This window comes from Agelaius phoeniceus, chromosome 1 (assembly GCF_051311805.1).
Source record: "Agelaius phoeniceus isolate bAgePho1 chromosome 1, bAgePho1.hap1, whole genome shotgun sequence".
Classification (NCBI taxonomy): Eukaryota; Metazoa; Chordata; class Aves; order Passeriformes; family Icteridae; genus Agelaius; species Agelaius phoeniceus.
Genome location: NC_135265.1, coordinates 72,034,194 through 72,050,073, shown reverse-complemented (window position 1 = coordinate 72,050,073; position 15,880 = coordinate 72,034,194). Strand labels below are relative to the sequence as shown.

Sequence of the window (15,880 nt, the reverse complement as noted above, 5' to 3'; positions counted from 1 at the left end):
CTTTATTTAGACTTTATTTCCTTCATTAATCCATGTTTGGCAGCCTCGCTACCATTTGTATTTATTTCATCAGAACTTCTGGTATTTTTCTGTGTGTCATTATTCTTGATAAGTTATGTAACTTAGAGTGCTTCCCTCAACATGGGGATGTAACCAGGCCATGGCTGGGTTCCCTGAAAGCAAGGTGCAGCTTCAAGAAAAAAGAGATAAAAACCCAAACCAAAACAGAAAACCCTCTGTTGTCTACAGCTTACAATTTCATGTCTGACCGCACCGTCCTGAGAGCCATTCCTTTGGATTCCTGGTCCTAAATATGTTGCTTAAAACCACACAGGCCTTTTTTTCCCCTCTAAAACATACGTTTCATTTTGTCCACCCTCACTCTCAGGCTTCTCTCAAATCGCTGCTTTCCAGGTGTCCTCCATATGTATGTGAATTAGCCTGCAAATTTCAAAAGTGACTTTTACATCACAGCTTTCAGAGGGTTTTCCCCGTCCCTCAGTATCCTCTGTGTCTCTCTTTTTTCCTGCCCTGGTGCTCAGGACTCATCGGTGCAGCAGGAAGAGCAGACCTCAATGCTCTTCGTGCCTTTACTTCAGGTCACTAACCATTACATGCCTGCTTCCTTCTGGAGCCATTTGGGTTTAGTGCAGTTTTTCCCTTTGGAATATCCTCATTGCCTGGAACTGGCTCAGCTTTTGACCGAACCTTGGAAATTCAGATTTCCATGGTATAGGTCCCGGCATGTTTCAGGTACCGTGATGTAGGAGCCAGAGCTCCTCATCATTTCTCACCTCTTGATTCATAGCCTTTCACAGGACACAGAACAAGGAACTTGTATTTATTTTGGGCTGATGTGTAAAGTCTTTCCACTGCCTCCAACACGTGCTTAATTCTGAGTCTGTGTTTGTACAGGGTGCAACTTTGCATTGCCATTGCTTTGGACAAGTAGCAGCACAAAACTGTAGGAAGCTCTGGGAAAGCTGCAGCGTAAAGATAAGGATAAAACATAATTTGTCAAAGAGCCCATTAATTTAATAATTCTGCCTTCAAGAGTGAGCAGAATCTACAAGAATGTGAAAGGCAAGCTTAGAGCGGTGCTGCTCTGGAAGAGCCTTTCAGTTTCTCCTTTAACTGATTTGAGCAGTGGTTTCTTAGAAGAGAGTTGCTTTCTGATGGAACAAATGTGAGAATACGAGTGGGAGGGTTGAGGTTTTTCTAGTGCATTTGTGTTAGTTTAGACCAGTTAATAGGGTGGAATAGTGCTCAAATAGTTATATTTGCAATGTATTTCCTGCAAAGAATGAGAAGCATTCAGAAATATAAGTTATTGCATACTCACTCCTAATTCTGCTGAGATTAGACATGATCATTGTCATCATTTTCACCAAAGAGGAAATGGGAACAGAGAATTCGTGACTTGCTCTAGGTCACACACCAAGCATGGAGCAGAGCTTCTGGGAACAGAGCTCAGCCCTACTTATCTTGTGCTTCAGCCACAGATGATCTTTCCAAGTGATTTGTTTTGGGCACTTGTCAGAGGTATTTTGCTCTCTGTGGCATGATCTGCTCAGCTTCTTTGCACAGAGTAGTCACATCCCTTTCCTTGATTAACACCAGCAAAGAGTATCAGTGCTGCTATCAGATGGGAGTCAAAGTCTCTGAGAATGTGCATTTGCAAATGTGCAGTAAATCAGTTGCACCACAGATTCATCTCCCCTTGTGTGGCACGGAATATGTCCTTCCACTACTCTGTAACATCTACTTCATAGATAGCATTTGCTCATTGCAAGCATTTGGAATTCTTCGCAGTGTAGAAAAATTTTGGCCAAAATATAGATTTTTCTCTAACTTCCTAAAATGCACAGTCTGTGTGATGAGAGAGGGGAAAAAAGAGCATAGCAGTGACTGTACTGTGTTACCATGGGCTCTCCTGGTCCATTATTCCTGCTCTGATCAGGGCAAAGAAATCATTCAGTAGAGCAAAACTTCTACAATATCTAAACTCCTGGATATGTTCTACCATTAACAGCATGGGCTTCAAAGCTACTGTAATTCAATTAATGCATTTGTAAAAATTCCCTTGCAGCAATGGTTCCCATGAGGAACACTGGCAAGCCTTCCATTGTTTTGCAGTTTCCCCCAGAATATGTGAAAAATCTTACAGCACCTCATATCAACGGAATATAATGTATGTAAAACTACATCAAACCACAATTTAAGAGATCTGTCCCACTTCTCTTTTCATGTTAAGCATCATCTGTCTGATGTAATTTCTTCTTTCCCACCAACAGGACCAAAACAAACCTTTTGCACGTTTCACAAATTTGTAGAATTCAAAGCTTATCAGACATCTCAAGGGTACTGACCGATGTCATCTAGGTCACAGGGCTTTCTTCATACTGTGCCAGAAGGAGAAAAAACCCGAAAGAAACAGGTCAAGCAGAGAGATTAACTGCATCCCTAAGGATCTTTTTTTGTTTCTACTGCCCATTACTGTCTATAACTCTCAAGCTCAGAAAAGTGGGATGTAACTTGACAGCTGGGCAAGAACCATTTTACAGATAGTAAAAGGGATGAGTGTGTAACTACTACACAGTAAATCATGGAAACCTCAAAGTGATGCCCTCCAGCATCACTTAACACTATTTAACACATCCTTGACACTATTTAGAGGAATCATACTTGAGTCACTTTGCTAAGCTTATCCATCTGTCCTTGGAGTTCAAGTGGCGAGAGGCTCTCCTGTAGTAGGTACATGCACAGATGCAAGGAAAAGGAAAAGGCAATGCTTGCTTCAAGGCAATGCCTCCTGCTTCTCCCTGCCCACTTCCTCTCTGTATGACCTGGTCTGCAGGAAGTCTTTGTGGTGACCAGAGCCAGGAGGGTTCCTGCCAGCACATGCTGTTACCACAGAATTCACATCTCCCTCCATCTGTGCCCCGTGCTGCAAGGGGCTGCTCTGCAGCCAAGGCTGTGGGACACTTGGAGGAGATGGTTGCTTTGGAAGCTGGTTGAGCTTATGCAGGAGGGAAGAGGGAAATAGAGATAACTGGTTCATCATGTCGTCAGCTGCAGCTCTGCTCCTTGCATAGACTGTCCCCTTCCTTTCCATAGGAAACTGGAAACTCAGCTTGCTGGAAACTTGCTGGAAACTCAGCTTGCAAGGCAGCACTGGCTTCTGCTGCTGCAGTCACACACCCCTGTTTTTAAGGATGCCTTGGCTGGCGTTGCTTGCATGGAGAAGCAGCTGCTCTGAGAATGGCTCATTATTGCTGATGGAGAACACAAAGGCAAATATTTGTGTGTTATAAATGCAAGATAAAAATTAAGTGATGTTTAACCAGGTTGCACTCTGGACTTGAGTAGGCCTTGGTCTGTGCGACACAATAGCCTGCCTGCAAGAACTTGCCCCTTTTTATGACTTACTCTTTGAAAATGGTCCAAAGTTCATGTAGTAGAAGAAAAACTCCACAAGCAGCAATGTCTGGAAGTCACAGTGTGGCTGCAGGTGGGAATCCAGCTGTGCTGGCACTCAGGGCAGCCTGCTGTTGTGCCTGCCCTGTGGGAGCAGGACTTGGTGTGATGCTTTGGCACTTGGGAAGGCAGGTTTTCTGATTTCTCCCTGTCTGTGTGTCACTGCACTGTGCTATCATATTTGTGATGGGGTGCCTTCTGGAGGGCTCAGCACTGCACAGCAGGAGCAATGCTGACATCACCCTGGCACTCCAGGACATCCTGGTTTGTGTCTCATACCTGTATAGCCGCCTCAGCTGCTTTGTGCAGGGCTTCTGATGGTTGCCTCTTTTGTTTGCCTTCTCAGGGTGTGAGCTCTCTAGGCATGGCTTTCTTTGGTGTTTGTGCAGTGCCCAGGATGTCATGGCTGCAAACGAAGCCAGAGTCATTAATCACCTTGGGATAGCACCCCATCTGTTTCTCACCAAAGTCACAGGGAGGTCTGCCCACGCAGGCCCAGGAAGGGAGTGGATACATTGCCCTGGCTGAATGCCACGGTGTAGGCTGCAGCATCCAGCCTTCACCCTTGTTCTCTGGATCTTCTTCTGCCCAGGACCCCTGCAGCATCCCCACAGCAGAGGCACATTCCCCACACCACTTGGCCAGATGTGTTTGTGCTGCCTCCCTGCAGCATTCCCAAAGGAGTGGCTGGAGGAGGGGCTCTGGCAGGGAATGGCAGCATAGTGGGCAGGCAGAGAGAGCCTGAGAGAGAGCTGAGACCCAGGGTTGCTTCTCGGCCTCTGCAGAACCCTCTGGCTGCCTCCCTTCTTAAAATCTAGATAAAAGAGACCAGAAAAGGCTGTGTTTTGGTAAAAGAGCCAAGCTGTCCGGTTTAATCCACCCTGCAAGAGCCAATTAGCCAAGGAGGGGGGGAAAAAATGAGGTCATTCACCCTCACCACTTTGTGGCTACTCCAAAAGAAAAAGAAGTATATAGGGTCTGTTCAAGAATGGCAAAGAACAACATTTGTGACTGCAGATGGACACAGAATATATTTAGTCAGTGGTCAAAGGGGAGGGAAAAGAAAAGAATCTTGTATGGAAATAAAAATACTGTGAAGTTTTGTTAGGCAACCCATTAATCTGGAATGCAGAAATACAGATAGGGAAAAATGCGCAGCTAGGTTCATATGAAGTCCTAAAATTGCTTATGTAGCACACAAGAAAATCTATTTTGAGTGCATTATTTTGCCACAGCAAAGAGTTTTGCCTTAGGAGCAACATATGCTCCAGTAACTTTGCATTGTTTGGTAGCAAGGATGAGATGGTTCCTTGAATCTGATCTCACAGGAAGAAAAGCTCTCCCCTGCAATACCACATGTTGTAAAACAGCCTGCTTATGGAAAGCAGCCAGGGCCTCTTCCAATCAGGGAGGAATATTTCCATAGACATTACTGGCCGCAGCCACCGGCAGAGCTGGTTCCTTGTGACTGACACCTAAAGAGTGAATTAATCAATCCTCAGCCCAGTCCTGAGCTCTTTAATAAAGGCAGCAATTCCTTCACAACAGAGAAGGTGCAGATACAGTTATGCAGCCCCCCCTCTAACTCGCACGGAAGCAGAATAGTCTGTGGGTGTTACATGCATCCCCCCAGACAGCCATCATCCCCAGCAAGGGCTGCAGCCCCACCCCTGCCCTTCATGTTCCTGCCTGCAGAGTACTCAGCAGTTGTTCCATGGACAATGCTAAAATCCAGGAGAAGGAAGCCAGAACAGAGCATCAGGTGGTGAAAGCTCTCTTCTACTACAGGCTTTCTCATTCTGCCCAGCAGCTCAGCTAGGATTTTGGGATTTTGCCGCACATAGTAAGAGATTACCATGTTATGTTCCACTCTGAGGGTGTGCTGGAAGGAAAGGGTACCTAAATATACAGATTTTTAAGCACAGAAAGTCCACATTGGACACCTAATCTGGCATCCAGCCCAAGAAATCTGTCATGGTCATTTCTTCATTAAAATTCATCTGATGAAGCATAGAAAAATGATCTGCTGAACAAAAATGCAAGAGGAGCGTGCTCCCCCTAAATCATTGTACCTTAACTGTTTTGGGTTTTCTAAATTTTTTTTAAATTAAGCATGAATGGGTGTAGGGTGTAGAGTTACTCATGATGAGTCATTGAGACAGTACCTGGAGTGGGAAGGCTACTAAACTTTCCTTTGGAGCACTGCTCTCGCACCTGTTCAATCTAGAAGAGATTTGCCTCTGCAGGCCTTACCACAAGCACACCTAGGTATTAGCTTTGATAATGCCATTATTCTGCAGCCTTTATTTCTGCTTGTTATGGACTGTTGGTTTTGCTGTCAAGCCTTTTTGTTAAATATTTTTGTTTGGTTAGTGTTGGGGTTCTCAGTCTCTGATTCACCTTCAGAGTATTCTACCTAGTAGCTGTTAGTCTTTGAATTGCTGCCGCTGTGGGTGCACGCAGGTTAAAGCATGAGGTTTTGCAGCAAAGTGCAGGCAATGTGCAGGCACTGCTGACTGCCCAGGCAGTGAAAATGTAAGTGTGCCCCTCTGGCTGCGGTGTGGAGATGACTTTGTCTCTGAATGACAAATGTTGTGCACATGATGGCAAGTCCGTGGAAGCAGGCTGGCTGATTCACAGCTTCAGTCAGTCCCTGTTTCAGCCCTGCTGTCTCTCACCCCCATTGTCTCCCCTCTGATCTATCTGATATACCTGAGGTTCCTGTCTGCCTGCCCCCACCCCGCCGTGAGAGCCGTCAGTGTGGCACTTCTCCTTTGCGTAGCTGCTGGCCAGAAATAGCTCTGGTGGGTTTGAGATTGAGGAATGCTCCTTCCCACTGGTGGAGCAGCACCAGTTGCTCAGGTGTTTGCTTTTGGCTGCACGCTGGAACAGAGGGACAAGGGGAATAGGCAGGACAGAACTTCTGCCACCATTTGCCTAAGTCCTGGCCGCACGTTACGGTTTTCTCTTCACCTCTTCATTATTGATTTTATCCCTTACGCTCTTTCTGGCCTCTTGAGGCATTCAGGCTGTAGCAGGGTTTTAAGGACCTATTTTTAAAAGTGAAATAATATTTAGTTTAGCTGTTGCCATTTCCCGGCTCTATTTTACCGGTGGTGGTAGTTCTGTGATGTGGTTTACTGGTCACTGGAAAGTTGACATCACCAAAAGCATTTCATTCACAATCTAAGATTTTTGTGATGAATTACAGGCCTGCAAGCAAATAACTGGAATTGCAAAGCTGTGACTTGGGTACTGCTTTGATTTAATTTTTATCAACAGTGAAGGCTGTCCATGAAGGAACTGTTGCATGCAACGTGATTATGATTAAGTTTTTAACACAGGACTCCTCTTTCCCCTTGTACACCCACAGCTGTAAAATTTTCCAGAGTTGTTACTATTATGTGCCTCAACAGAGTGCCTGGGAGCACCAGCCACAGCAGCACCCATTGAGAACCAGATTCTGTTTTCACTCTTAGATAATTTTTTAGGCAAGCCTCTGAAACTGACAATGGGCTGAAGAAATCTGGGTTCTGGTTAACTGTACTGCTGACCCAAAACAAGTAGGAGGCTGGAAGGCTGTGGGCACAGCTGGTACCTCTGAGGGGAGAGGCAGTGGCTCATATTTGAAGAAGCAGCAGCAGATGACTGCAGAGGCCCTCAACTGTGCTTGCACGGGCTACTTCAGTTCAGGAAAATGCTCAGATCTCACTCCTGTTGATAAAGGCTAATAAGCCCCAAATCCACAGATTTTTTTCAGTTTTGTAGCAGGCAAGTCTAAGGACCTCAAAAGCAAGTGGCTTAAATAAACCTGGGCTCCAAAGTATAAAGAAGAAGTGGTGTGGTCCTGGCAAGGCAGGACAGACCAAAGTTGTCTTTCCCATAGGTACTTTGATGCTGTAATAATAAATGGAGAAAAAAATGTGCTTTGCTCAGTGAAATGATGACAGATGACTTGAATACTCTCCAGAAACAACTACACTGGTCAAGAAGGTGTCATCTTAAAAGACAGTTATCCCTTGACGTGTCTCTTTACATCTCAATTTTTGCAAAACTGAGATTATTGCAAATGAGCAATCCTCATTGAGGCCTCAGGTTCCTGTTCAAAAGTGTCACGGGAAAAAGATTGTGGAAACCCCCGACCTTGTTCTTCCAGATTTTTTCTTTTCAAGGAAAGAGGCCCATGCAACTCTATCTTTTCTGAAATGTGAAGAGCAAGAAGAATAGTTTTAGCATCCATGACACACAGCTTCTGCTGCCCTCTGATTGCTCAAGGGCACAAAGAATAAATATTTCGTTAAGCCTGAGGACAGGAGTCTGAATGCTGCTGGTTCTCCCCTTCAGAAGCACCTGTGTGTGTGTTTTTTTAAGGTGTGAGTAACACAGTGTTGCTTTGTAGTGCTGTCGTTGATGTTCTCCAACCCTAAAAGCACAAGCACACTCTCGCTTAGTATCCTTTTCAACAAATAAGCAAGAAAAAACTCAAAGCTGAAAAGTCTCCCTGCAGCTCAACACCAAAACACAGTCTTTCTGCAAACCTTGATGTAAGCATGCCTGTTTTTCCACAGAAGTCTATTGTGGTAATCATGTGCTTAAAGGTAAGCATGTGTTGGTGTGCTTTACCAAACTGGATCTACCAAGCCTGGAGGAGGTTTGTCTTTTTCTCCCTGGCTTCTTCCCCTGTCAGGTACACTTGTTCTGAAGTAATATTGATCAAATGGGAAAGCTTCCTGGTTTTTTAGGAGCTGGTGCAAATCTGGGTGCTTTGCACACTTTCAAAATGACCAATTAAACTTATACAGGATACCTAGAGCTCTCTGAAGCACTTATTTACACAGGGTGGTGGGATTCAATAGCAGCTTCATCAATAGCGAGACCATTAAAGGAATGAGCAGGCTGGGTGTAATCTCATTTAAGCACTTCAGAGGAAGTTGGCACTTTCTCTCTCTAGATAAGAGCTTGGTGGTGTCCAAATCACTCTGACCCACAGGCCAGCATCCGAGGAGAGGAAGGATGTTCCAGGGGTAACGGAGCAGACTTGGGCCTTGGGAGACTTGGTTTGGTTTCCTGTCACCTCTGTAAAGCCAGATGGCCTCCTGGTACAAGTTCCTCATCTGCAAATGAATTGCACTTCCCTGTCTCAGAAGGACACATTGGCAGGAATGTGCTGGTGATGGTGAAGCATCAGGTCATCACTTGCTGCACAAGTACTTCTCATCCTCCAAAGGAAGTTAATGTACAGTTTGAGACAGACACTGCGTGGCAGTGAGAGACCCTCTGCCTGGCAGAGGGATTAACATGGGATAGCTTCATGTCTAACAGAGCTGTGTTAGCAAAAAGTTTGGATCCCATCATAAGAAAATTCCAGGTTGCTTTGATTTCCCTTCCTGTCCACTCTCGCCCCAGCTTTCACGCTTGGCAGGTCCAACCAGTACATACCAGGGTAGAATCCCTCACCTTCACCTGGGGGTTAGCCCCATGAGAGCCTTGTCTTTGCACCATTGGGCATAAATCAAAAGAGGGAGTATTGCAGCTTTATGAATGCCTTGGCTTGTGTGAAAAGGGGAAGGACACAGACACAGAAGAGGCTGCTTATTGACACAGAGCACAGGTTAATGCAGCTGTGACTTATTCCATAACAGTAGCCCTCACTGTGTTGTAAAGCCTGGTGGTATAAAATGATGCCCAACAGGTGGCTGAGCAATTACCCTGCTCCCTTCACCTTGGTTCCAGGGCCCTGCTGCTTTTCCTCAGGCTGAGTTGTGATTCTCAGAAATTACTCCAGACCCTTTAGCTGAATGCTCCTTAGCAGATTTGCATATTCTTCCGCAAAAAGGATGACTTTGCCCTTGTTTGACACTTCAGTAAATTTTTTAGTCTTTTTGTCTAAAGAGGAACTATTAAACAGGGGCAAACGAGGAAGAAGAGGATATTCTGTAACAAAAAGCGAGTGACTGAGACTGCTTTTGGTCTCACCACGATTGTTACCTTTGTGGATGGCTGGGTAGAGAAACAATTGCTCAAGACACTCTTTGTGCTTGGTTCCACATCATCACCTCAGCCCTTTGCTGGCCATCTCGGTGTTTTAGCCTGAAGTGTGTTACAGAAAACGAGCTCTTTCAAGTATAGGGGTCACTGAGCTGTGTCGCTGTTCAGCTGCCAGGCTGGCCCAACTTTCCTTTTCCTAGATTGCCTCTTCCCTCACCAGTGCTGCCTGTTATCCTGTGCCCCTCCTTGGAGGTGCTGTGTAAACAGGGAATGCAGTGTTTGTTCCAAAAAGGCATTATCTAATCGCAGGAAAGGTACTGCTAATGAGTGCAAAGAGACAGACAAGGAAACAATGAGACAACACAAGACTAGACTCTTAATTTGACCCGGGCTTGTTGTAATGATAAAAAAAAAGGCTGTAAGTTGTTTATACCCTGCAAAAATACAAGAACTCAAGACCTCTGACTTGTGCTACTTTTTCTGTTCCAGACACAGCTAGTGCAGTTTTGATAAACACAAGTCATGCACCAACCCATGGCTCAAACTGCAAGCCAGAGGGTGGTGTTCTAAAAAAAAATTCAGTCTTTTTTGGTCATCTTAAATATACAAGACCTTTCCCAGCATTAGAAGAGGGCAAGGTGCTTAGGGAAAACTATATTTTAAGGGGTTGCTATTGCTTAAACTAGAAAAGGAGAGAGGAGAAGATGTGAAGACTTGGAGGAAACAAGGGGAGAATGCTAAGTAGAGGAATGGGAAGCAGCACCAGCAGGCATAGGGTTGTCATGTGCTATTAGATGGCAAAAGCTCCCTTTAACCAGCAGAAGAAGCTTTATTGCAGCTTTGTCCAAGTTAATGCAGTTTTCAGGGCCGTATCCAAGAGTGAAGAATTCCTTGCTATGGGCTTGATTTTGAATCACCTTATCTAATTTCAAGATCAACGACTGTGAGGTGTTGGGTTTGCCTTGAGGACTCTGAGATGCCAAAGCAGGGTCAGTGAAGGGCTGGGCACAATGCTCAGCTGGCCAGGATCCCCAGCACAAGCCATGCCATCAAGCGTGGGCTCTGGGTGGGACCACTGTGTGCACAGGCTGCTGAGAGCTGGCAGGGAATGCAAAGGCCCATGAGGGCCAGAGGCAACTCTGCTGCCCATTTTGCAGATGCCCTGTCATGTACCCATTTTAGGTGGGAGAGGGGGTGCTTTGTGTAGATTTGTGTTGGTTTTGGTTTGGGTTTTTTGAGACACAAAAAGCTGTTGGATAATTGCATCACCTTTCTGGATGGCTGCCTCAGTTCCATGAGACCACCTCGGCAGGACACAGTGGGAGCCATAAAAAGCTGCAAAATTTAAGCCCAGTATTTTATGAGACTAGCCAAGAGCATTTTGTATCCCAATGGGAAGCTGGGAACTTCTTCTTTTTCAGGAATATAAATCATTCACTTTGCTTGTTTGCTTAATGCTCTGCATTAAAACTGGCAGTTTCCCAGGTCTTGATCTGAGGTAATTTCTGTGGAAGAGACTACAGAGGTATCTCTATGCCTTTTTTTGCCTTTACAATTGTTTTAAAGTCGTAGATTTTAAATAAAAGAGTACTGTAAGAAGAGGTTATGTAGCAGGCCAAAAGTTCATGACAAATTGCAAGATGGATTATTTATTTGTCACCTGGCTCTATTAAAAGTCCCTGTGTGTACATCATCAAGTACATACTCTTAGCATGTCTACAAAGCACCTTTGAAATCACAAGTGTTGGGTAAGTTTTATTACCTGGCTGTCCACAAGAGATAGAGACAGAACATCTTCGTTCTCTCTGCCAGCGCTGGGACTGGGTAGGTCTGGAGCTCTCCAAGTGTATTGGTTCTCATCATGTCCTCTCTTTCCTTCCCTGCTCCAGCTGTCACTACAAATCACTCCGCCGTGTGAGAGCGAGCAACACTATGAGTACTTGGGACGGTGCTGCAGGAAGTGTGAGCCAGGTATGTGAGCACTGCCAGGCTGTGAGGCTAAGAGGCTCCTTAGCAGCTGCTCTGAGGGTGAGGCAGCCAGCTCTCCTGGCTGCTGGTGGATTGGCACGTGCCCTGCAGGTGCCTGGTCTCAAGTGCCTTCCTAGGGCAGGAGTGGTCCTGCTGGCCTCAGCAAAGGCCACAGCAACTGTTTTGTTGGGATAGCACTTAACCACTGCGGGAGACAGACAGGAGCTCGATTCTTGTGATCCCAGGCTGCCCACTTCACAGATGTTTCAGTGCCACACTGGATGGGGACCAGATTGACAAACTAAAAAGGTGCAGGAAGAAATGATTGTCCACAACAGTGTTAGCACCCAGTCTCTTATTTTTCTAACCTCCTTAGACAGCTGCTCTACAGCTTCCAGGTGACCTACTTGTTCTTTTCTCAATCACAGGGAAGTATTTGTCTGCTAGATGCACTGCTACTTCTGATAGCGTGTGCCAGCCGTGTGGCCCAAACGAGTATATGGATGTCTGGAATGAAGAAGATAAATGCTTCCTACATAAAATATGTGATCAAGGTGAGCTGTTCATACTGCAGAACCCTTTAATCCAAATTAGTGAAGCACGGAGATGGGAAAGTGGATCTAGGGAAGTTGCTGTGTTCAGGTGGCCAGCAGCAAAGGCTGAGCTTGCAGAAGAGCCTGGCAGAGAGGGAGGTCCCCAGACAGCAGAGCACCATGACTGCAGTCTCAGTGCTGCTGATAGTGATTATCTTCACCGGGGCCATTCACCCCTGTGAGCTGATTTTAGAAGTTGTCCTTTTGCCCAGCACACTCTGCATTCACTTCCCCTAATGTGTTTGTCTCACCCTTGCAAATGCTGTGTTTATTTTCTACAAAAGCCACAAGGAAATGTATTGTTTAGAAGTGCAGTGGGTGAGGAGCCCCGCGCTGATCAAGGGTCTCCCCTGCTTCCGGAAAGACACCATTTCCTCTAACGTGAATGGTTTTCCATCTGCCATTCAAGCAAAGCAAGTAGGTAGAACGGGAGGTTCAGAAACTTGAAGCTTGTTATCAGAGAGATTTTTACTCTCATCTGCTTTCTCTTTTAGGGAAGGCCTTGAGAGAAGTGAACCCAGGGAACAGCACGTTCCAGCGGCAGTGTGCTTGTACGATGGGCTACCACTGGAACGAGGGCTGCGACTGCTGCCAGAGAAATACCATGTGCGCTCCCGGACTCGGAGTCAAGCCTCCTGGTAAGATACAGAAAGGGGATGTACAAAGTGAAATGTCCAGCTCAGGCCTGCTGGATGAGGCCAGCATCGTGTGGGTTGTGACATTAGAGAGGGTCCTTTAGACTCTCAGATGACAACAGAAGATACATGTCTGAGTTGTCATTACTACTGCATGTAATCCCCCTGGACTATTCACATTTTGAAGGCTCCTGCCTCCGTAGTTTAAATAGTGTCTTGGATCAAGTGACTTCTGCAAGATATCACATGGACATGGCAGTAGTTGCAAGGTGTCCAGTACATTTCTGATGTTTGCTGAGGTGTCTGACCGTGAGTCACTAGGTCATGCGTTGCTCCTGTATTCAGAGAAGCACTCTTTTGGGGGTTGTTCCTGAGGTCAGATTTGCAATCTGGTTTTGTGCAATGACTTTGCTTTGCCACTTTTTAATGTTACAAACAAGTTGAAACTGATTAGCACTTTTCAGGTAGCTCATGTATTCTGTTTTGCATGGCTAGTAGTGCAAAGGTTTATTACAGACATTTAATTTAAATCTAAAACCAGATGCAGATGTTTTGTGGGTGGAAAACAGAGAGTTAAGTTCAGAGTGAACACTAGGAACAGCTGCACCAGGCATAAGGAACCCCAGAAAAGCAGCAAATAATAGAGAAATGGAGGAAGAAATGCTTCATGTGTCTGGAGGAGAGTTGCTGTTTTTTCTCCAGCCTAGCAAATCCTGATGCAGCATTTTGTTTACTGTGGCTTCATAGAAGTGACAATACCAGTCAGTGTCACTGTCTGTGGCACAGCATCATCATGAGGGAATAAATAGAAGGGGAAGGATGTAACAGCTGTGTATTATTTTTCAATAAATAACACAAATGGCTCCTGATCATTTCTCATTTTGATCACGTAGAGAAATGCTCAGGTGAGACTTTCTGGGGCTTACATGAGGCTGTGATTGCTGCCCTAATACAACCTAAGACCCCACTCTTTATGAAAGCTTTTAGGGGAATTGAGGGAGGAGAGTGGAGCGGGAGGATGGGAAGCATAGTCACCTTCCTCTCACTTGGAAGGAGCCCACAGAAACTCATCTATGACATTTTTCCTTCCTACACACAGTGCAACAAGACAGGGACACAATGTGCATACCATGTCCCAGAGGCTACTTCTCAAAGGTCTCTTCATCCACTGACGAGTGTAAATCCTGGACCAAGTAAGTCCTTGGGTATTGTAAATGGAGCACACCAGCCAGAAAGCAGGGAGAAGCTTGGGCAAAAGCATTTCTCAGTGGGGTGGTCCAGACTGCCTGTAGAGCACATGGAGCATCAGCATTGGCTGTGCAGTGATGAAGGCGTTGTCAGGCTGAAGCTTGAATTCTCCTTAGAGGAGAACAAGAGAGAGCAGTGACAACAGGACTGCTGAGCCAAAAATAAAGTATCTGAGATTCTTAGGGGTGGAGAAATGTCATGTTTTACAACAGAAAGTACTGCTCTGCATAAGTGTAGGAGGCACAAAAAGCTTCCTTGGGAGAACCTAGCCTCTTTGTCTTTCTTTTTTAGTTGTACAGCTCTAGGAATGGAAGAAATTGTGCCTGGGACTGACAAGTCTGATGCAGTTTGTAAACAACGGAAGATGCCTGAGCCATCAGAAGATGGTTTGTGTCCTCATAGGGGTTGTTGATTGGAAAGTAGCAGGGAGGAGGAGGGAAGTGATTATTAGAGGTTTGGGCTGACTTAAATCCATTCTCATTGTGGGTGACTCTAGGGAAAGCAGCTGTAGACCAAGACAGTGTTCTTGGATGGAAAATCCCATCTTTAAAAATTGTTTCAGGCTTGGTGAATCTAGGCCCTGTGTCCACTATTAAGCTGAGTTTGACACCTCCCACTTAAACTGCGTGGCAGCATTGCTGTTAGAGCCATGTTATACCCATGACTCCATCACATTTACAGCTTGTTCATTTTTATGTGCTTTCCATACACACATTACATGTATAAAGACTAGCAGCTCCTCTCCTTGCTTATTTTATAGCAATGGATACAGTCTCAGCCTGATCCCTCTCAGGTATCCCTTCTTGCCCACTGTCCATTTCCTTCTTCAGTGTGGATATGGTGCCAAGGAGGTTGCTTGCCTGACACGCAGTGATCCATCATAACTTGAGATAAAGGACAAATTTCTCCACCTGTATCTCCATGAAATGTGTGTCCTCTGTCCCCTGAGTGAGATCAAGCTTACCCCAGTGGCCTGCTGGCAGCTTGCAAGGGAACATTGAGAGAAGCCTGACCAGACAACATTGCTCTGTAACACCAAGATTCTGGTTTTTATGGAAATGTCTTGGTACCAGGTACCATCAGTGTGGCTGCTTGTCACAGAACTGCATGAGTGCTAGAGTTACTGTTCTTATTATAGAAACTAAAGATCAAATAGAAAGGAAAAACAACCCTCTCCTGTAGAAGAGCAGGTAAAATGAGCAAGGATTGTCTCTCTGCTGAGTGCAGGCTGTGTTGATGGCGCTATCTCTTTTACACCCTGCAGGAACAAACAGGATCTTGTACGTGTTGATTGTCGTCTTGTTTTTTGTGACACTAATTGGCATTGTCGTCTTCATCGTATACTACAAGAAGAAGGGGAAAAAGCTGACAGGTACATCATAACTAATGGTATTCATGGGTGTGACAACTGTGGCTCTCTGTGTGCTCTGATTTCATGGGTAACCAACAGATTAAGAAGCTCAGGAATTACACTGGAAGTTCTGTGCCATCCCTATGTCTGTCCATATACATATGCTTTATCTAGCACAAAGCCAGGCCAAAAATTCCTTTCCTCTAGGCAGGCAGTAATTTACAGTGCACTACACTTGACCCATGGAGTGACCATCCTCAGGGCAGACATGAGTGTGGTTGGAAGGAGGAGGGCTGGTTCTGGGGGCTTTCATAGCAGCCTGGCTGCTCTGCAGCACCTGGAACAGCTAACCCCTTGGCTGAAGGGAAGCAGAGACAGACAGAAGTCCTGTCTTCTTCACCTTACTTTCCCTCCCACCCAAAATCCTGCATCTGGACAGGTTAAAATATGGACTTCAAGACTGATGTGTATTTGAGAACATGATGGAGATGATGTTTTTAGCTGAAGACTGAAGTTCTGATGAGGTATTGAAGAAATACTAGAAGGCAATAATATGAATAGTTAAAGTAGAAAAATAGAAAAATTCTAGCCAAAGGCATACTGGATAATAGTGGGATACT

At 45.4% G+C, this 15,880-nt stretch overlaps 1 protein-coding gene across 4 annotated transcripts in view; it reads left to right on the top strand.

The window, feature by feature from the left end:
- TNFRSF11A (TNF receptor superfamily member 11a) overlaps nt 1–15,880 on the top strand; it is a 28,180-nt gene that overhangs the window by 1,329 nt on the left and 10,971 nt on the right. For 2 of the 4 annotated variants that reach the window (XM_077181803.1, XM_054634009.2), the window contains exons 2-7: nt 11,355–11,436; nt 11,862–11,987; nt 12,521–12,664; nt 13,761–13,854; nt 14,201–14,295; nt 15,174–15,281. In XM_077181803.1, the coding sequence (XP_077037918.1) occupies nt 11,355–11,436; nt 11,862–11,987; nt 12,521–12,664; nt 13,761–13,854; nt 14,201–14,295; nt 15,174–15,281 (649 nt within the window). The remainder of the gene's footprint in view (nt 1–11,354; nt 11,437–11,861; nt 11,988–12,520; nt 12,665–13,760; nt 13,855–14,200; nt 14,296–15,173; nt 15,282–15,880) is intronic. The other 2 variants (XM_077181808.1, XM_077181812.1) reach the window with 2 other exon arrangements.